The sequence below is a fragment of the Solanum dulcamara genome, chromosome 5 (genome assembly GCF_947179165.1).
Source record: "Solanum dulcamara chromosome 5, daSolDulc1.2, whole genome shotgun sequence".
Classification (NCBI taxonomy): domain Eukaryota; kingdom Viridiplantae; phylum Streptophyta; class Magnoliopsida; order Solanales; family Solanaceae; genus Solanum; species Solanum dulcamara.
The window spans coordinates 20,524,341-20,545,216 of record NC_077241.1 but is presented as its reverse complement, the minus strand read 5'-3'; the positions used below and the strand labels follow the sequence as shown (position 1 = coordinate 20,545,216).

At 36.1% G+C, this 20,876-nt stretch overlaps 2 protein-coding genes and 1 pseudogene across 2 annotated transcripts; all 3 read left to right on the top strand.

Moving 5' to 3' along the window:
* The first annotated feature begins 1,195 nt into the window (after positions 1-1,195).
* Positions 1,196-10,165, top strand: LOC129889084 (pentatricopeptide repeat-containing protein At5g42310, chloroplastic). Its single transcript, XM_055964213.1, has 5 exons — positions 1,196-3,020; positions 8,847-8,999; positions 9,112-9,183; positions 9,485-9,666; positions 9,851-10,165. The coding sequence occupies exons 1-4, from the start codon at positions 1,254-1,256 to the stop codon at positions 9,593-9,595; spliced, it is 2,103 nt and encodes a 700-aa protein (XP_055820188.1). The 5' UTR covers positions 1,196-1,253; the 3' UTR covers positions 9,596-9,666; positions 9,851-10,165.
* A 1,692-nt stretch (positions 10,166-11,857) lies between these two features.
* On the top strand, positions 11,858-17,895 carry LOC129890506 (uncharacterized; annotated as a pseudogene).
* A 75-nt stretch (positions 17,896-17,970) lies between these two features.
* On the top strand, positions 17,971-18,858 carry LOC129890504 (uncharacterized). The gene is made up of 2 exons (XM_055966046.1): positions 17,971-18,084; positions 18,415-18,858. Exons 1-2 carry the CDS (start codon positions 17,971-17,973, stop codon positions 18,856-18,858), a joined length of 558 nt encoding a protein of 185 aa, XP_055822021.1.
* The last annotated feature ends 2,018 nt before the right edge of the window (positions 18,859-20,876 follow it).

Below are 20,876 nucleotides of genomic sequence, written 5' to 3'. Positions count from 1 at the left end.
GTTGAACATTTTAAACATCTATTTCCAAATTGAATTGAGAAGTCAAATCATTTCTTTAAATACATTCATTGAGTTGAGATCATGACTATCTTAAAGAGAAGAGATGAGTTGAGAAGAGTTGAGTTTTGAACTAAGTCCAAAAGAGACTAAATGGGTTAATTGAGTAAATACACTTACTTAAAATATGAGCATAATAATTATATTTTGCGAGTAGTAATTGAGCACTGATTTGGATAAGAGTTCAGATAACTCAAACCCCCGAAACTACGTAGCCAGCATAGGATAGGATCGCGACCGTTGATTCGGGTGACTCCTTAGCCTCATCGAGGGCTTTTATATGGATTCATGAGATGAGATTGTGTCTCGTATCCTGGCAAGGGATTGGACGACTGTGGCAATGACAGTAGTTCGTTGTATCATCACTAAGAAGTAAAGTATTATATTTTCATATACTGAGTTGCATTACTAATTCATGTATATTTAAAGCATTGTCTTTTGTTATATTGCATGCTTATTTGAGTTGACCTATTTTCAGAGTTAAGTATCCTAATGTAAATTTCCTTTTGCCATTTTACATACTCATAAATTTCATGTACTGACGTTATACAATCTGCATCATTTTATGATGCAGATACAGGTGATAAAGATCCTCAACCAGCACATCATTGAAGATCAGTTTCTACTCAGCTTGGTGAGACCTTTTTGCATTCAAAGGCGCTCTTGAGTCTTTACTTTTTAGTTATTAGTTAATAGTTTGAGGTAACCGTGCGCCTGTCCCAGTATCTATTTTTGAGTCAGTATTCTAGAGGCTTCGTAGACTAGTTAAATAGTGTTCACTTTATTTCCTTGAGTATGTTTTGAAAACATTGAGTTCAGTCTCTTACATTATTACATATTTGAGTTTTATGAGTTCTGCTAAGAGTATTAAATTACATATTTTATTGTGTCCATCTGAGTTCATTTATGAGTTAAAGTCTTTCGCTGAGTGAGTTAGTCATGCGGGTATAGGCGCGGGGCGTGACAATAATGATCAATAATCGATAAATTAATATCTTAATAATTCTAAAATAGTTTAGCATATACACAAATCGATAAGGGATAAATTAAGCTGATAAAGTTTAAACCGAACTCACCGATATGCTTTCCTAACATAAATTACGGTGAGGGAGTGTTAAATCTCAAGCACAGTTAAAGAGCTACTATTACTCCAAAAGTATAAAATATCTGCTCTCCAGCTACTCGAAGTGAAAAACATGGTTGGTTTATCTCTCCCCTCAACCTTCACTTGCTGGAGAAGAAGACGGAGAATGAACACTCTGTTACTTCCTCCGCCGTTGCAACTGTGTTATCAATTTCGTCTGCACACCAATCGGCGACATCAAATTCTTGGGCAACAGGCCTCAAGTTCCCATTTGTCCATCTCCAAGCAATTCAATATCGATAGCCTAGACGAAGAGGATGAAGAATACGACGTCCTTTCTTACCCAAATCAACGTTACGATTTCACTCCCCTGCTTCAATTTCTCTCCACCACCGAACCCAATTCAGAAAATTCTTCATCCACACAACTCGACCCGACCGAGTTGCGGCTTGCTGAGTCATATCGAGCTGTGCCGGCTCCACTCTGGCACTCTCTTCTGAAAAGTCTCTCCTCCAAGACATCCTCAATTTCCATAGCGTATGCACTCGTTACATGGCTTCAGAAGCACAACGTTTGTTTCTCTTACGAACTGCTCTACTCAATTCTCATTCACGCGCTCGGACGCTCGGAGAAGTTGTACGAGGCTTTTTTGCTCTCACAGCGGCAAACACTGACGCCCTTAACCTACAATGCACTTATTGGTGCTTGTGCACGAAACGGTGATCTCGAAAAAGCACTTAATTTGATGTGTAGAATGCGCAGAGACGGGTATCAATCTGACTATGTTAATTATAGTTTGATTATTCAGTCCCTTATTCGTAGTAATTCTATTGATTTAACTATGTTAGACAAGTTCTGTTATGAAATTGAAGCCGATATGATTGAACTTGATGGGCAATTGTTGAATGATATGATTGTGGGTTTCGCTAAAGCTGGTGATGTTGATAGAGCTTTAGGTTTCATGGGTGTTGTTCAAGGTAATGGGTTGAGCCCTAAAACAGCTACTGTTGTTAACTTGATTTCTGAGTTGGGTAATTCAGGCAGGACTGAGGAGGCTGAGGCTATCTTCGAGGAGTTGAAAGAAGGCGGATTAAAGCCAAGGACGAGGGCGTTTAATGCCGTTTTAAAAGGGTATGTTAAAACTGGATCTTTGAAGGATGCTGAGTATATTGTGTCAGAGATGGAGAGGAGTGGGGTTGCTCCAGATGAACATACATATAGCTTGCTTATTGATGCTTATGGAAATGAAGGTAGGTGGGAAAGTGCGAGAATTGTGTTGAAAGAAATGGAAGCGAATAATGTTCAACCAAATTCATTTGTGTTTAGTAGGATCTTAGCTAGTTATCGTGATAGGGGAGAGTGGCAGAGATCATTTCAGGTGCTTAAAGAAATGAAGAATAGTGGGGTGAATCCTGATAGGCAGTTTTATAACATAATGATTGATACTTTTGGGAAGTACAATTGTTTGGATCATGCAATGTCTACATTTGAAAGGATGAAGATGGAGGAAATTCAACCTGATACTGTTACATGGAACACACTTATAGATTGCCATAGTAAGCATGGACATCACAATAAGGCAGAGGAGCTGTTTGAGGCGATGCAGGAAAGTGGATGTTCTCCGTGCACCACCACATACAATATAATGATTAATTCTTTTGGTGAGCTGGAGAAATGGGAGGAAGTGAAGGGCCTGTTGAGTAAAATGCAGAGTCAGGGCCTACTGCCCAACGTTGTTACATATACCACTCTAATTAATATTTATGGACAGTCAGGAAGGTTCAATGATGCTATTGAGTGCTTGGAGGTGATGAAGTCTGCGGGGTTGAAGCCATCCTCAACCATGTATAATGCCTTGATTAATGCCTATGCACAGAGGGTAAATAACTCTAAACTTATTATGACCTATGATGGGCTGCTTTGTGAAAATTCCATAGCTTACTTACTCACACGATATCTTAGGTCATAACTTCCCTGAATAGATATTTATTATTATTATTTTATATGTGTATCCATATAGGTGTACAAACTAATTGGTTACTTGAGTCAAATTCTTTATGGCATTCACGTTTAGGTCACTTTAATTTCAAAACATTGCGAGAAATGATTAACTTAGAGGTATATTTAGTCGCTAGTAAATTTACATGAGGTACTGCATTTGGCAGGAGGTTTCTTAGTTTTGTTAGAGATTATATGTCAGTGTTTGGATAAATGAGAGATTTACAGAATCACTAGTTGTCTTAAAAGACGAATAACTGATTATTAGAATGAAAAGGTTCCGAATGGAGCAAAATGATTATTGAAGATTCATATCGACAATCTCTTCAGTAGGGATGGCAATGGGGTGGGGTGGGTTGAGTTTAACCCACAAAATTTTAAACCCGACCCGCATAGTATTTTTCTATAATCTCAACCCGCCCCGCTCTGCCCCACTTAAACCCACCCTACCCCCACATAAATATTCTTTTGTCTTTTTATTTACTTTGCTATTCACATATTTGTAAATTTAAAAATTCAGTAGGCATATTTTAAATGTTTGGCAATTTTAAGAGCAAAGATTTAATTTTTTGTATACGATCATTTTCTAGTTTGTAAGGAGGGGTAAGTAGGTTAAAGGAGCTTCTAGACTGAGAGTAGGTTCTTGGAACATTGGGACGTTGACGGGAAAATCCATAGAGCTAGTTAAGATTCTAAAAAAGATGAAGATTAATATAGCTTGTGTACAAGAGACCAAATGGGTAGATTCTAAAGCTAAGGAGGCAGATGGGTATAAGATTTGGTTCTCTGGTAGATCTAAGTATAGGAATGGGATAGGCATTTTAGTAGACAGTAATTTAAGGGATCAGGTGGTGGAAGTTAAGAGAGTCACTGATAGGATGATGTCGATTAAGGTGGTCGTTGAAGGGATCACGTTGAACATTATTAGTGCTTATGTGCCGCAAGCGGGCTTAGGCGAGGAGGATAAGAGGCGTTTTTGGGAGGATTTGGATGAGTTAGTGGGAGGTATACCACCTACTGAGAAGCTTTTCGTGGAAGGGGATTTCAATGTGCACATTGGGTCTATTTCGGGAGGGTATGATGATGTTCATAGAGGCTTTGGCTTCGGGGACAGAAATGGAGGAGGAGTTTCACTTTTGGATTTCGCAAGAGCTTTTGGATTGGTGATACCCAATTCGAGTTTTCCAAAGAAGGAGGACCACTTGGTAACCTTCCGTAGTGCGGTGGCTAAGACTCAGATAGATTTCTTACTCCATCGGAAGGATGATAAAGGTCTGTGCAAAGACTATAAGGTCATTCTGATCGACAACCTTACGACCCGACATAAGCTTTTGACGATGGATTTAGGGATCTAGATGATGAGGAAGAAGAGGGTCGGGGATGACCGACCTAGGATCAGATGGGGGAGTTTGACCACGGCTAGCGCCCCGGAGATGGAAGAGAAATTGAAGGATATGGGGGCCTGGGATAGTAGTGGGGATGCGAACACTATGTGGATAGGATGGCTAGTTGTATTAGGGTTATAGCAAGGAAAGTATTGGGAGTCTCGACAGGTAGCCGTGGCTGGCATCGAGGGGATTGGTGGTGGAATGGAGAAGTGCAAGGGAAGGTGGAAGCAAAGAAGATACCGTATGCGAAGCTGATAGAAAGCAAGGATGAGGTGGAGAAGTGGACGAATACGGAACTTTATAAGATAGCGAGGAAGGAGGCGAAGTCGGCGGTTTCGACGGCAAAAACGACAGCTTTTGAACGCCTTTATGCTGAACTAGAAGAGAAAGGCGGGGATAGAAAATTGTTCAAGCTAGCCAGGGCACGAGAGAGAAGGGCACGCGATATGGATTAAGTGAAGTGCATTAAGGACGAGCGTGGAAAAGTACTAGTAGAAGAGACCCTCATTAAACAGAGATGACAGTCGTACTTCCATAAACTCTTGAATGAAGAAGGGGACATAGAAATTGTGTTGGGAGATTTGGAACATACAGGGAGGCTTCACAATTTTGGGTGTTGCAAGAGTATTACGATCGAATAGGTTAAGGGTGTTGTGCATAGGATGCGCTGGGGAAGAGCGAACGGACCTGACGAGATTCTTGGGGAATTTTGGAAGAGTGCGAGCTCGATGGTTTGGAGTGGCTGACTAGGTTATTTAATGTCATTTTTAAGACGACAACAATGCCCGAAGAATGGAGGTCGAGCTTAATGATCCCTCTATACAAAAACAAGGAGGATATTCAAAATTGTAACAACTATAGAGGTATCAAACTTCTAAGCCATACTATGAATACCATATGCAAGTCCCTCTTCCTCTCCCTATATTGCTCTATCAGTCTCCTCATAAGATGGATGGCTTTTGTAGTTGAGTCTCCTCATAAGATGGATGGTTTCTGTAGTTGAGCGTCCCGGCATAAATTCGAACTAGTTCTCTGAAACAGACACGCCTCTATAGTTGTTTGGAGGCTAAAGGTGTACCTGTGACGTATATTAGGGTGATCAAGGACATGTATGAGGGTGCAAAAACTAGGGTAAGGACAGAAGGGGACTTAGAGCACTTCCCAGTTGTGATGGGGTTACATATCAGCTCTTAGTCCGTTTTTATTTGTCTTGGTGATGGATGGATTGACGATACAAATTCAAGGTGAGGTTCCATGGTGTATGCTTTTCGCGGACGACATAGTCCTGATCGATGAGAGTCGTAGCAGAGTTAACGCTAAGCTGGAGGATTGGAGACATATCTTGGAGTCTAAAGGCTTTAAGCTGAGTAGGACCATGACAGAGGACTTAGAGTGTAAGTTCAGTGAGACACCTCAGGAGGTTGGCGCGGAAGTTAGGCTTGATGACCAGACCATCCAAAAAAAAAGTAGTGTCAAGTACCTTGAGTTTATCATGCAAGGCAGCGGAGAGATTGACGATGATGTCACACATCGTATTGGGGCAGGGTGAATGAAATGGAGGCTCACTTCTAGTATGCTATGTGACAAGAAGGTGCCACCACAACTTAAGGGCAAGTTCTACAAAGTGGTGGTTAGACCGGTTATGTTATATGGGGTGAAGTGTTAGCTAGTTAAGGTCTCTCACGTTCAAAAGATGAAAGTTGCCGAAATGAGAATGTTGAGATGGATGTGTGGGCATACCAGGAGCGACAGGATTAGAAATGAGGCTATTCGGGACAAGGTAGGAGTGACCTCGGTGGAAGACAAGATGCGGGAAATACGACTGAGATGGTTTGACATGTGAAGAGGAGAGACACAGATGCCCCAGTGCGGAGGTGTGAGAGGTTGGCCATGGATGGTTTCAGAAGAGGTAGGGGTAGGCCGAAGAAATATTGGGGAGAGGTGATTAGACAGGGCATGACGCAGTTACAGCTTACCGAAGACATGACCTTTAGATAGGAGGGTGTGGAGGACCCATATTAGGGTAGAAGGCTAGTACATAGTCTCATTATTCTTCCGTATTAGTAGGCGCATTAGCGCACTATAATTTCTTGTACTCTGACTTCTGTTATTATCTCTCTATTACTTTTTGTACTTTGATTACTCTATTTTATCTGTGTTGCTTTTGTTATTTGCGTTATTCGTTATTTGCTTTCTCATATCGCTTTGAACTTCTTAGCCTTATCTGATTTCTTTTTATGCTTCTAATGAGCTGAGGGTCTTCCGAAAACAGTCGTCCTACCTTGGTATGAATAAGGTCTGCGTACACTTTACCCTCCCCAGACCCCACGTTGTCGGATTTCACTGGGCTGTTGTTGTTGTTGATCATTTTCTAGTTTGTAATTGTATTCCTAGGAGCTAATTGGTAGTGGGAGCAAACCATCACAGTTGATGGTTGAAAATTGCTTGTACTTGTAAAAAAATTTTAAATTTTTTTTAGGTTTAAAATTCAAAAAAATGCGTCATCACCATTTGAAGTCATAATTGAATATATATTCACATACCTACATAGAGACACTATATTCCCACGTTCCAACCAACTGTAACTAATTTGTAGTGTATGTAATACATGCAGTTTTCATATAATTTTAAGCAAAGCTACATATAATTTTGGGTATGTTCATGAGAATAATATTAACTTTATATTATTATTTTTAAACCCGCAAGCCGCTCCACCGCGCATTAGTTTAGAAAACAATTATTCAACCCACACCCGCATAGCCTAAAAACCTCCCCGTCCCGCATAGCTTAAAACCTGTCCCATCACGCACAACTTAAAACCCAGCCCGCCCCACCCCGTTGCCATCCCTACTCTTAAGTGAGGTCCCTAGTAAAAACCAAAGATATCAAGAACAAGATTGTCCTACCTCCTAAAAAATGCTCTGGTAGGGTTGCAAGGTAAATCTAAAGTCATCCCACACACACAATGGTGCAAGGAAGATAACATTTCCATATTATTAATAATATAAGGCAAAGAAAACGAAGAGAAACCCCTTTTATATAAACTATGAGGAGCAGCCATGCTAGCTAAAAAGTCTAACCAAATTTGGTTGGAAAAACAAAATAAATAAGAACTAGGAAATAACTAGCTAATTAAGGAAAGAAATCTTAACATCCTTCGGAATTAGGAAGGCATTAAACCCAGTACAAATAGATTAGGAAACTAATCAAAACCCGAGCTAGGAAAGGAACTTAAAATCTTGAAAGGTTTGACTTGGAGGGCGCCAAGTTTGTGCTGATTTATTTGTACTTCTTGACCTAGCTTGTTGCAAGAAATTCCTACGCTCTTGAAGTTTCTTGGACCCCAATTCACTCTATTTAGAAGCACACAATTGCTGGCCTTCAAGATTCTTGCCTTAAAAATTTAGGCAACTTTGAGCCTTTTTCTTTGGACTCTTAATACCTGATCTTAAGACCCCAATCCTCAACATTGTGAACTCTTTCAATTGGGTCACCAAATAATTGTAGCACTTGGATAAATGTTCTTCCGTGGACTTCTGCGCTTCTTCCTAGGAGTGGCAAAATCAAACTCAACCGGCCCAATCCAACCCAACCCGTTTAAGTTTGGATTGATTATTGACCCGCTCATTCATTAGCTCAACCCATAAAAAAATGGGTTGATATGTAACCCGAATTGGCTCATGAGAAATTTTGTTAAAATATTTTTAAAAAACTTTTTTTTTTCAATTTGATATGTTATATATAAGCCATAATAAAGAAAAAAATAATTTTGAAGTACTAAAATAATTTGAAAGAACAAATAAAACAATTATGCTTAGTAAAAATTGGTTTGGATTGAGTCTTGACCTGTTATATAACCCATTTTGACCCTACCCGTTTTGACCCAAACTAATTTGGGTTGGGTTGTGTCGGGTCTTGACCCAATTGTTGTCTTAACCCATTATGACCTGTGCAAACTTGACCCAAGCCGCCCAATTGCCACCCCTACTTCTTCCTTCACAAGATTTGTCTAATTGTGATTGGGCTATCACATACTATGGAAGGTAGTTCATGCAGATCCCATTACATTACCCCCCACCCCCCACCCCACCCCCAAAAAAAAAAAAAAAAAGTAAGAAAGAAAGAGAACCAAAGAACAAAATGAATCTGTAACGAAGCCTGACGTATGCTTAACTCCACCAATCAGGTGGTGGACATATATGTGCATTGCTGGTTAACCTCATATCTTATCTCAATATTTTAGCCTTCTGTAGATTATGTTCTTTATCTTCAAGATATCTTATGATACCTATGTAAAAAGTTTCTTTCTCCACCAATAGGGATTGTCTGAACAAGCAGTAAATGCCTTTAGGATCATGAAGGGTGATGGTCTAAAGCCCAGCCTGTTAGCTCTCAATTCACTAATTAATGCATTTGGTGAGGATCGGAGAGATGCTGAAGCTTTTGCTGTATTGAAGTATATGAAAGAAAATGTAAGTCCGTCTTATCTTTTTTCCTATGCATAGTAAATATACAAATTTCTGTATTTTCGCCCCTTAGTGACTCTATATCCTTCTAACTTCCATACATATCCTACGACTGCAGGATATGAAGCCGGATGTTGTTACTTACACCACTCTCATGAAAACCTTGATACGTGTGGAGAAGTTTGAAAGGGTAAACACGTACTTTTTATTTATTTCTGTTGAGATGGAGTTGCTATTTTGTATCTTCTTTGATTATTTCTGTTGGTTTTTTCCACCTAATGTCTTACTCTTGAGTCTTCTTTTATGTTAAGTTTGCATATTGAGGGATTATTTCATTATATAAACTCCGAAACTCAATCTTTTGATGCAGCAATATCATGTTGTTAGAATAATGAATTTCACATTCAGATTGTTATCTTTGTCAAATTTACGGGATTGTGCTTTCCTACATCAAAGTTGCGTGGGGATCAGCTAAATATTTTGGCTTTCAGGTTCCAGCTGTCTATGAAGAAATGCTATTGTCTGGATGCATCCCGGATAGGAAAGCTAGAGCAATGCTGCGATCTGCTTTGAGATACATGAAGTCTACATTGAAATTGTAGCAGACTGCAAGTCACTCTAATAAAATCGACATTGATGAATCGTGTTTTTTCAGTTTAACTTTCTATATAAGGTAAGGGAATCTTCTGTATGTATTTGAGTTAACATGTTATTACAGTGTGCTGGAGTCAGATAGGAGGTTTCAATCAGAAAATGTCTTTTCTGGAAACGTTGAGGAGGAATTTTGAACTTGAAAAATCTAGTTGTTTTTCGGTGTTTGTAATCTAATAATTTATCCTGAATTGTTTATTGTGCAGCTATGGTTCACATTTGTGCATTAACCTATGTCACAATTCAAGAACTTCATGTTTGACAGTCAAATTGGGAGAAATGGAAGTTAGAAATTCAAGGTTAACATAGGATCCAAGGTCTATATTCGTCCCATCATACTTACATCTACATACTTGTACAGTTCCTATAGCGGCAAAGCGAATATTCAGCTTGTCCTTTTTGTGTAACATGTCTATTGTCATTTTTTGTAATTGCAGTGTTGAGTCTAGGACCAGAACTTGTAGCACGATATTGCTTTACAGTCATGTCAAATCTTATGATAGAGGTCCAAATAAATTCCAGCTTGTGGGTTCTTGCAAATAAGTGAGCTCCTTTGAAACCTCTAATGGATTGGAGCAGTCATCTTTTCTACTTGTGGAAGTAGGCTAAGAGATTTGGCAATGTAGAATCGACGACACTGCTCTCGCTTATAATTACGTGACGTCAATTCAATGTTTCATCCGGGGGTGTCAAATGGGCTGAAATTGGAGAGATTAAAATAGACTGATCTAACTAGGAAAATTTTTACAAACAGCAAACATTAGCCTTAAATAGTACCCCTTAGCTATACTTTCACTATTTATGTGAAATAACAATATTTTAATTTACTATCAATTAAATTTTTGTATTCTTTCTTCGCAATAAAATACAGATACAAATAACTAATTTGAGTAAATCACAGAATACAACTCATCCAACTTGATAAAAATCGCTGAAATCACTTTCATATCATTGCAGTTACATGCATGACTTTGAAAGTCAGTTTATCATCACTCATCCTTCTTGAAACTAAAAAACCCTTTGGATAATCATTGTTTTTTATCGAAAATTCAAAATTGCTAATGGATTTGGAACAATTCATCTTTGTCCTTCAGATTAATACAAAAAAAGTGTTGGATCTGTGACAACTATTTGAATCTACAAGTCTCAATTTTTCACCAAATGAAGTCGAACAAGTATTCTCTCAAAAAACTCATTGATAAATATACGGATTAACTTTAGAAATTTGTACTCTGATACAAATTTGATAATATGATAGTGTTGATTGACTAAGCGCATCAGAGAATTGATTGGAATAAATACTTGATAATTTGTATAGTTTGCTTAGAATACAAATGAGCTTGGAATTTCAAATTGGTATGATCCTTAATGTATATTGTTGTATACAAATTGATATGATCCGTAATATATTTTGAATACAATTTTGTTTGCAAATATAGTCTTGATAATTTTCATTTGATGTTTGTGAAAATTTCCCTATCTATATCTAATATCTAAAATACAATTTAGTTTGGAAAATACAAAGTTGGTAATTTGTATGTATATTGCTTATAGCCGTTCACTGTATATTGGATATTGGATATAAATTAGAGTTGCATATTGTATATTATATACAAATTAGTTGATTCAAATTAGTTTTTAAAATACAAAGTTGATAGTCTACATGTATAAAGTTTGTGAAAACCAATTTGTTTATATTTTGTATATTGCATATATTAAAATGTTGTATGTTTTTTGAGCGTGAATACAAACAACTCTACTTTAGATAAAAAACTTTTTTGGAATACAAATTGTTTTCTCGAAATGCATAAATACTTTGGTAATTTGTTTGTATAACATTTAAAATACAATTTTTTTTGAAAATACATACGTGATAAGTATAATTTTGTGTATAAGAATGCAAATATGTTACGAATACAATGTAATCATTATTTTGAGGGATACAAATTTTATATGCTTTAGAAGTTTGAATACAAACTGTGAGGGATACAAAAATCTAATTCGGATACAACTCAATTTTTGAAATATAAATTGAATTATAGAAATACAAAATTTATAGAAATACAAATCCATGTAAGATACATTTTTCTTTTTAACATTAATTGATGATAATTTTAATTTGTTGAAGAGTGAGAAGCATTAGTTTTCTGATCATGCATTCTGGAAGATGGAATAAAAATAATTGCTATGTTGATTACACAATAGAGACGATCATGTTGAAGGAGTATGCAAGTTATAAGGAATTAGTGAAGGTAGTTGCTAAGCAAATTGATATTGATTTGAGATTCCAATGTATGAAGATGAAGTATAAGATCAATGATAGCGATGCACCTTTGGAGATACATAATGAGATGGGCGTAAGAGTTTATGTGTCGTTAAAAAAAGATAGCAAGAATTTAGCAAAGTATCCATTTTGTGTGGATGTATTTGTGAAAAATGGCGAATTGAGGACATAAATCTTCAGGTAGAAAGGGTAGGAATGCGCGGAATAGATGCAAATAATACATTTGATGCACAGGTGTTAGTGCTTGCAGATGACTGTGAGCCATTGAAAATCAAAGTGGTGAGGTGCGAGATTATATGAAATACTAAGCAAAAAGAGCTAATGGTAGATCAGGTGTTCAAAGACAAGGCAATAGTAAAAGTTGTGATGACACAATATTTCATTGACCATATGTAAGGTCCCGTGGGTTTTGAGGGTTAGAATGTGTCATAATAAGGAAAAATAGAGAACACATGGCTTTGGAGGATTTTTCGGACTCGTATTTTGCGAGATGAGATTTTTCAAGAATTGGCCAAAATAGACGACTCTGCGACAAAGGCGTGTTGTGGAGTTGTTCCCTGATAGAGAAAATTTGTCCGAGTTCAAGCTGAACTCAAATTTGGTCAAATTTGACCTAGCATAGAAAATTGTACATAAAATTTATTTGATGCATGCGTTTTATGTATAATATGTGTTTCTGGGTTCTCCGAGCTCGATTTACCTATTTCAGAAGAAAATGAACTGAAATGGGACATCTCCGCATCGCAGACTTATTCCCAGAATATTCAAATTTATGCAAAAATTTCCAGATTTAAGAGAGTGCAATTTGGACATTTCCCTGAACCTGTGTAGGCGGATTTTGATAATTTATGGGGTTATTTTCCACCCTTCTCACTACCTAGAACCCTAGAATTCATTCCTCCTCATTCTCGAATCAACTCCAATAAGATTACATCTGAAGCTAAGGATTCAAGCTCCCCATTGAAGACCTATTATCAAGATTTCTTCAAGTCCATAAAGACCTTTTCAATTCTTCTTCAAGTTCTTCTCTAAGGTATGTGGGTTTCTTCATCTATGGTTCCTTCCATCCATGGAGTACCAAAATCCTTTCCAACTAATTTCTTTGATTTCAAGTAAAAATTCTTTATGGGCACTTCTAATTTCTTCTTATTAGCATGAAACATGATTGAAAGTATTATTATTGACTCAAATTGCATGAAATTGATTACTACCTATGAATGCCCTAATTTCCTATCTTGGGTTTGTGAATCTTCAAATGGGTATTGTTCAATCCTTTTCAAATTGCTAGATTATGATTCAAATTATTTATATTATGTTCAAGTAAACTTATATTACTACTCAATTGCATGAATTGTTGAATTTCAAGTAATTGACTATCTCAAGCTATTATGGGTCTTTGAAATGAATAGTGGATTGTTTGAAGTATGTTTTGAATTGACTCAATTGAAATTTTTATGCATGGTCCTTTTGAAAAGCATGTTTGAAAGATGAATTGAACAGAACCCACCTAGTTTTACTATGTTTCCAATGAAGTTTGACTTGAAAGCTTTTTGACTCCAAATGAAAGTTATGAAGTAAATGTTTTTGTAAAGAGAGTGTTATGATGAAATGATTGAATGATGAAAGGGCTTCTTATCCAAAGCAAGGTTTCAATGTGAAAGGACAATTCTCGCATTGAATCAAATGAAATGTTTTAATGAGTTATTCCACATAATGATGATTTGATGTTAAGGTATGCAATTCTTATGTTATTTGATATCTAAATGTATTCCGTGGGACTGACCTAGAACCGAATGTAGCATGTAGATGGGGACTCGACCTAAGGGATCCGTAAGTAAAGTCTCATGTTGCATTAACTATGCGCCAACATAGGGGCCCTTGTCGGCTATTTAGGCTAGTGGATCCACAATTAGCCCTTAAAGTTAAAGTTAAAGAAATGATTAAAGTTGACGGAGTTCTACCCGGCAAGTAGTCTTCCCTTGCCAACGTATGGGGTTATGTTGGATTCTATGTAATAGCTCGCATGGTCTTAAATGTCGTGTAAGGTCACTTTCCCACAAAATGAATGTTTTAAGGTTTCATATGATGATTCGCATGCGTGCATTTACTTATGCATATTTCTTATAAATTTCTTGATGTTCTTTCTTATATAGCCTGCTCATACATAGTACATTCAAAGTACTAACACATAATCTTCGCTCTACACTCTCCTCCTCGTGGCTAGATTGTTCGTTGAAGGTTATCACTATTGGTGAGTTCCCATGGTTCGGGATCAATTGTAGCACCCCCTTTGGGAGGATGCCACTTATGAAATAAAAGGTAGTTTTACTTTTTTTTAAAATCACAAATAGTCAACACCGTTGCGGGTCCATAAAATACACAAAATTTGAATCAGTAGTTATTACAAAACTATTATCCTACTTTGTGCAAAATGACAAGCCAACATATAAACACAGTACAAGCATGACTTGAGTTAAAAGCACACTTCAAAATAGCAAAACTAGTCACCCTATTCAAGTTGCAAGCATATAGTTTTGTTTTCACAAGCCACATGTATCATGTACAAGTCCCCCAAAATATTTATAAAAACTAGATGCATATGCAAATGTGATTTTCACAAGGACTCCAGAAAGTCTACTACAAATGGCCATCTTCACATATCGTCCCGCACATTACCTACGATAGAAAACAACTATCGCTAAGCATAAAGCTTAGTGATGTATACACTTTGGGATTGGAGCCATTAAACTCTTCAATTCCCTTGTTCGTCGCTGGTGGATCAATAAGGTGAAAGTAAGCCCAAGTGAACAAGTATATCAAAGTATCGAATACAAACCTTAAAGATTTTCAAAATATCAATATTAATATTCAAAGATTCAAGTATCAAGAAAGCTACAATTCAATTCAAAAGAGTTGTCAAATAATCAATTTGGCCCAATAGGTACGTCATGCCTTCACACTAAGCACAATCAATATCAAGATGGACCGAAGCCCCAAAATCAAGAAGGACCGAATCCCATATCAAGAAGGGTCGTCACCCAATATCAAGAGAATCAAGAACCATGTTGAAAGTGGCTTTCCACTCGTACTCGAAAATGGGCGAAACTTCATCGTCAAGATGAAATATAAATTCAAAGTCAAGATGGACAAAATCCGAATCGAGAGGCATGTCAATATCGATGATAAGTGACCATAACAAGAAGGAAAAAGTTCCATCAAGAATGCAAAATGATCAAGCAATTCGTATAAGTGGGCGGTTTAGCGAAAGCTTTTGCAATACTTGAGATAATAGTCATACCAAAATACAAAACAAGGATCAAGGAAACAACCCATCAAAATACATCAAATTTTAGAAAATAAACTATTTTAAGTTCAAGTTTATACACAAACCTTGGCGTTTTAGCATATAATAAGTTCTACCACAACTTAGGGAGTTCAATTCCTCTACGCCATAGACCAATCAAAATCCACTTCGTCAAACAGTTCCTCTTAGATTGTATAATCATATATACACCTTAAATACACAATCAAATATCTACTTAAGTTTAAGAGTCTCATCATATCGAAACTAAACATGAAATTAATAAAAATCAGCCCAAACTATTCAAACCAGAATTCTGGACAACCTACTGTCCTGTATTATTACTCTATTTCGAAGGGGTAAATGGGGAAGTAGGCTTTATGGCCTAATTAAAGTTATATACATATGTATTAGGGTCGCATACAATTTTGAATCACCCCTACAATAATTCTGTAAAAAATGATATGTCGAAAATACCAACAACTGTCCATGTAGGATTTCCAAAACAAAATTTGGGCAGCACCTCCCCTATACTTCATCACCCTCTTTCGAGAAGCTAAAAGAAAAAAATGGGTTTTCGAGCCTAAATGAAAGTTATATCCCTATGAAATATCTTTCCAAAACATCTTGAATCACTAGAAATGAAGCTTTACACAAGGATTTATACTAATATTTCTAATGGCAGTCATATCTAAAAACGGGTTTGCTAACAAGAACAAGAACCTCCTTGCTGCCCCAACCAGTTTATTTATGTTATTAAACACCTCCATTTGATCAAAGAACACATCATATAATTAATTGACGGAATAAAATCGAAGGGCTTACCTTTCTTCCTTATTGCTGTCGTAGGTACTCTCTCTTATTCTTTAAGTTTTTCCCCTCAAATTTCTAAGTGTAAGGCTGAAAAATGACTTCTTAGCCATCAAGATATACATATATACACCTCCTTAGAAGGTGACACATGACATCCCCTAAGGGTGACACATGTCCAGCCCCTATTGGGCCACCGTATCCATGCATCCAAGCCAAGGCTGCCACGTGGCAGCATGGGGTCCACTCCAAGTAGGTGTATCACCTACTTGGTTCAAGTAGGTGCATCACCTACTTAGTCTAAGTAGGTGCATCACCTACTTGTTTCAAGTAGGTGCTACGTCTCCTTATTCCTCTTTCGTGGGTTTGAAATCTCGTCTCACTTTAAGAACCTATGTAATTCTTGCTACCTAAGCTCGACGTGTACTCAAGTAGCTTTTCTATGTAATACATCCCAATCAATAGCTTATGTAGAACTTCATAGATAACGTGGATCACCTAGCAATCCTTTAGAAAAAAACCATAAAAAGAAAATTAGGGTGTTACAACTATATCCTTTTCCCCTTCTAGCTTATGTTATATTTAGACACTTGAGTTACATTTTGGCTTTTGACTTAATCTTTAGGATGTTATAGGGACATGTCTTATCCCCCGCCAAGTCTTTAATATAGAAGGTATTGTTGGACGTAGTAAATGATGTTATTTTGACTTTGACTCTTATTGAATGTGAAATCCCTTAGTCCGTATATCCGTTTATGTTTTCGCTTGATTTGTTTATCATTACCGATGAGATTCTCAATGAATGCTAAGAGGATTGGGTGAGTTACCTCTGAGTGCTTCATTCGCCGTGTCACGTCTAGGCCCTAAGCTTGGGTTGTGACACCATATATTTCAATTTCCAACAGAAAGGTCAAATTCAATCAGGTATGCGTGTTTGTATACTTTTTGAATTTCTTTATTTTATATATTTGTATACTAATTCATTTGAATATTATTTTTTCATATTAAATAATAGTTGCACTCTTATCTATGTATTCGAGGAGTGTAAATGGGTAATAAAGTTGTCGAATATCAATAAATCAGAAATGTTTAGAATTAGAGAGTTCAACGATGAGCATGCATGTTCATTGAAGGACAAGGTGTATTCTTAACGACAAGAAACAAGCAGTCTGATTGGAGGGATAATTAAACCTAAGTTGTCCAATCACAAAACAAAATACACACCAAAGGATGTAATGGACAATGTTAAATTGGATCTTGGAATTGATGTAACCTACGTTCAGGCATGGAGAGCTAAGGAAAATATTGTGATTTTGTTGAGGGAGACACCGTCTAGTTCATATAGTAAACTATCAAGCTACTTATACATATTGGATACTACATACCCTGGATCGCATATAAGGATGAAGAAAACAAATGAAAATGAGTTTTTGTATCTGTTTATTTCTCTCTTTCCATTTATAAAGGGTTTTGAAAATTGTAGACCTATCGTTGTAGTGAATGGCAGCCACTTCAGAGGCACTTATAATGGGACATTTGTATCTGCCAATATTTTAGATGGAGTAGGTAATTGATGTTGTATGAATACTTTAGATTAAGCACTTAATATTGTATATTTTTTTAAAAATACAATCTTAATGTCCTTTTTTTTAAATGTATGTTTATATGCAGGAAATATATTGCCACTAGTGTACGATATTCTTGATTTAGAAAATGATGCTTGATGGACTTGGTTCTTCAAACAATTTAGAGAAGCTTATGGTGAAAGAGAAACCACGTGAGTTGTATTCGATAGGAATGAGAGCATTACAAAGGCAATTTCAAGGGTATACAATGTTGTGCCACATTATGCTTGAATATGACACTTATGGGGTAATGTGAAAAAGCACTATCAAAATGTGCATGGTAATTTGTCGAAAGTGTTTTATACCATGACAAAAGTATACAAGCAGACTGATTTTGATATGCTGAAGAGCAAGGTTGAACAATTTAATGTTTGGATAAAGGAATATTTAGAGTTGGCAGGATATGAAAAATGGGCTAGGGTATATTTAACAGTTGATCGAGGATAGATGATGACATCAAACATCACGGAGTCCATAAATTCAACACTTTTGTTGGCAAGGGAATTGCCAATTTATGATTTCTTTTGAGGAATAGACAGATGTTTGGACCATGGAATTACACTAATCGTAATTTAGCTTCGTTCACCTTCACACCACTTTGTGGTAAAGCTCAAAAAATACTTGCTGAAAATGAAGCAAAATCAACCCGTATGATGATATGTTGGTTTTTTTTCTTATATTCAAAATATTTATCTAGTTTATAATAATAATTATGTTCATTATAATGCTGTTATATATTGATGTTTTCAGGTTGTAGAAACAAGTGATTACGTGCACACTGTGAATGACGAGGATACAATGTTTATAGTTTTTCTTAAAACTAAAACTTGTACATGTATGAGATTCCAGATGGAAGAAATATTGTGTTCACATATTTGGGTTGTTTTAAAAAACGAACATCTAGTTCCTGATCCATTTTGTTCAGAATATTACAAGCCAAAAATGTTGTTGACTACATACAACATTCTTATATACCCTTTGTCTGATAGAAACTATTGGAAGATACTTGATCATATTGAGAATGACATTGTTCGGCCATCGGAATTCAAACGACAACCTAAAAGGCCACAAAAGAAGCTGTGTGACGAAGTATACAATGAGCTATATGGAAAGAAGAGTAAAAATTCATGTAGTACATGTGGGAATAAATGTCACAATAGGCGGTCGAGTAGGAATGGACCACGTGTTACTTAGTTAGCGATCTAGATATATTTTATTTACATACTCTCTTTTTGGATTTTTTTGAGCTCCTTATATTTTAGTGCTTGGTATAATGAACTTCTGTAATGATGAGTTTTGCTTAAATAGATTCAGATGATAGTATTCAATTGACGAATATAAATTAATTCCTTTTGTATCATTCATTTTGGTATTGAATATTCATTATTTTAATCAAATTCTGAACGTTGTATACTTATTATAATAATCAAATGTATTCGATTTTTTTTGATTAAGTGTTCTATTTTGTACTTGTATTTAAATGGATAATCTGTGTAATGAATTGTATCAATTGTTACTGATAGTTGTCGAGTTTAGTATTATTTCAAGAAGAATTTTAGTTGTATTCAAAATATAAAAATAATTGATGTATATTTGTATTCAAGTGAAGATAAATGACTTGTATCCATGTACTTAAAATAACTGTATTCACTATTTTTGTATTAAATTATAATTGTATATGATTGATAATCCGTGTAATAAATTGTATCAATTGTGTCTGATAGTTGTCGAGTTTAGACTAATTTCAAAAAGAAATTTAACTGTATTTAAAATATAGAAATATAATAATTTTTGTATATTTGTATCAAGTGAAGATAAATAACTTGTATCCATGTACTTATGATAATTGTATTCACTTCTTTTTTGTATAAATTGTAGTTTATATGAATTTCAGATGCGTACATATAAGGAAGAGTGAAATATACTTAGGAATGTATTTAATTGAAATAAAACATGAATATATTGATAAAATAAATACGTAGCAATCATAAGTGCAACCGAAAAATATACAAAATACGCATAGGTATTCAGAACCAAAATAAAATAAACAGTCATTGCATAGAATTCGATTAATTAGTTATAATTTTTTTGCTACTATCACACTGTAAACATGGCCAATTAAACTATGGAGGTGACTCACTATCACTCATGGCTCCGGCTTCAATCTTTTGCTAGTCGTAACTTCAAAGAAGGGCGACATATCTTGTATGTAAGAATTGTGAATCAAAATTACCCACTGAAATGACTTGGCCATAACTCAAATGCTCCGCAAATGCAAACATAAAAATTCCACAATCCCCACGCAACACCTAAATTGTTAATTAACTATCAAAAAAATAATTTATTCACATTTTACCAATTGGGTATAGAAGAAGTAGAAAGAGATGAATACACATTAGCAATTTATCGATAAGCTATATAAAAAAAATATATTAACTTACAGGCACCAAATTCCTATTGAGGTATATCATTCATGAAAACCACATCAAATTTTTTTAATTTGACGGACGATGCATCGATTCCTTTCTTGTTATAGAAATCATTCATTGTTAGATATGAAGGAATAAACCGAGAAAACTTTTGTATTTTGACTATGATGGATGCATCAAGGTCTGCTGCTCTATATGAGTCGTAAACATCAATACGCTTATCATTAAGCGATACAACTACCAAGACCCAATGGAGTTGTTCCTTCAGATGCACCGGGACAAAAACATAGTCCACCGTGTACCATGCGATAACAACAAGCACTTTGTATCCATTCATATAATCACCTATGATGAACTCTTCGTCAACACAACTTTCAACTCTTTCTACATTTGCATACTTGTCCCAAAGAGATGCAATCTTGGACATAAATACACAATCTACAGTTATGTATTTAAAAGTCTTGCCAACATTGTACTTGGATTTCTTTTGCATGTAATAGAGGATCACATCAATATGCTGCCACATATAACATGGAACAGGCTAGAAAAAATTAGACCCCAAAGAGTCCTTCTTTACTTAACCATCGGAGAGATTCATCCTAGATTATTTTAGCAAATAGCAAAATCGTGGCTAGGGAACTATACTAGTGACCTACCCAATTTATTGTAGAAATTTTCGCAGGCAAGCGCAATAATGAGAAGTTTTCCTCTACTAGAAAGCAGTCTCTCGAGGGGCAGAGGGACGTAGATAAGAGCCAAAGCGTAAGTGGCAGATGCTATTCC

Excerpts from the sequence above, each read along its gene's own strand:
- LOC129889084 (XM_055964213.1), top strand. The coding sequence starts at position 1,254 with ATGGTTGGTTTATCTCTCCCCTCAACCTTCACTTGCTGGAGAAGAAGA. Across the intron at positions 9,000-9,111 it reads TGAAGTATATGAAAGAAAAT|GATATGAAGCCGGATGTTGT; the intron begins GTAAGTCCGTCT and ends CTACGACTGCAG. Across the intron at positions 9,184-9,484 it reads GTGTGGAGAAGTTTGAAAGG|GTTCCAGCTGTCTATGAAGA; the intron begins GTAAACACGTAC and ends TTTGGCTTTCAG.
- LOC129890504 (XM_055966046.1), top strand. The coding sequence starts at position 17,971 with ATGACAAAAGTATACAAGCAGACTGATTTTGATATGCTGAAGAGCAAG. Across the intron at positions 18,085-18,414 it reads GATATGAAAAATGGGCTAGG|GTTGTAGAAACAAGTGATTA; the intron begins GTATATTTAACA and ends TGATGTTTTCAG.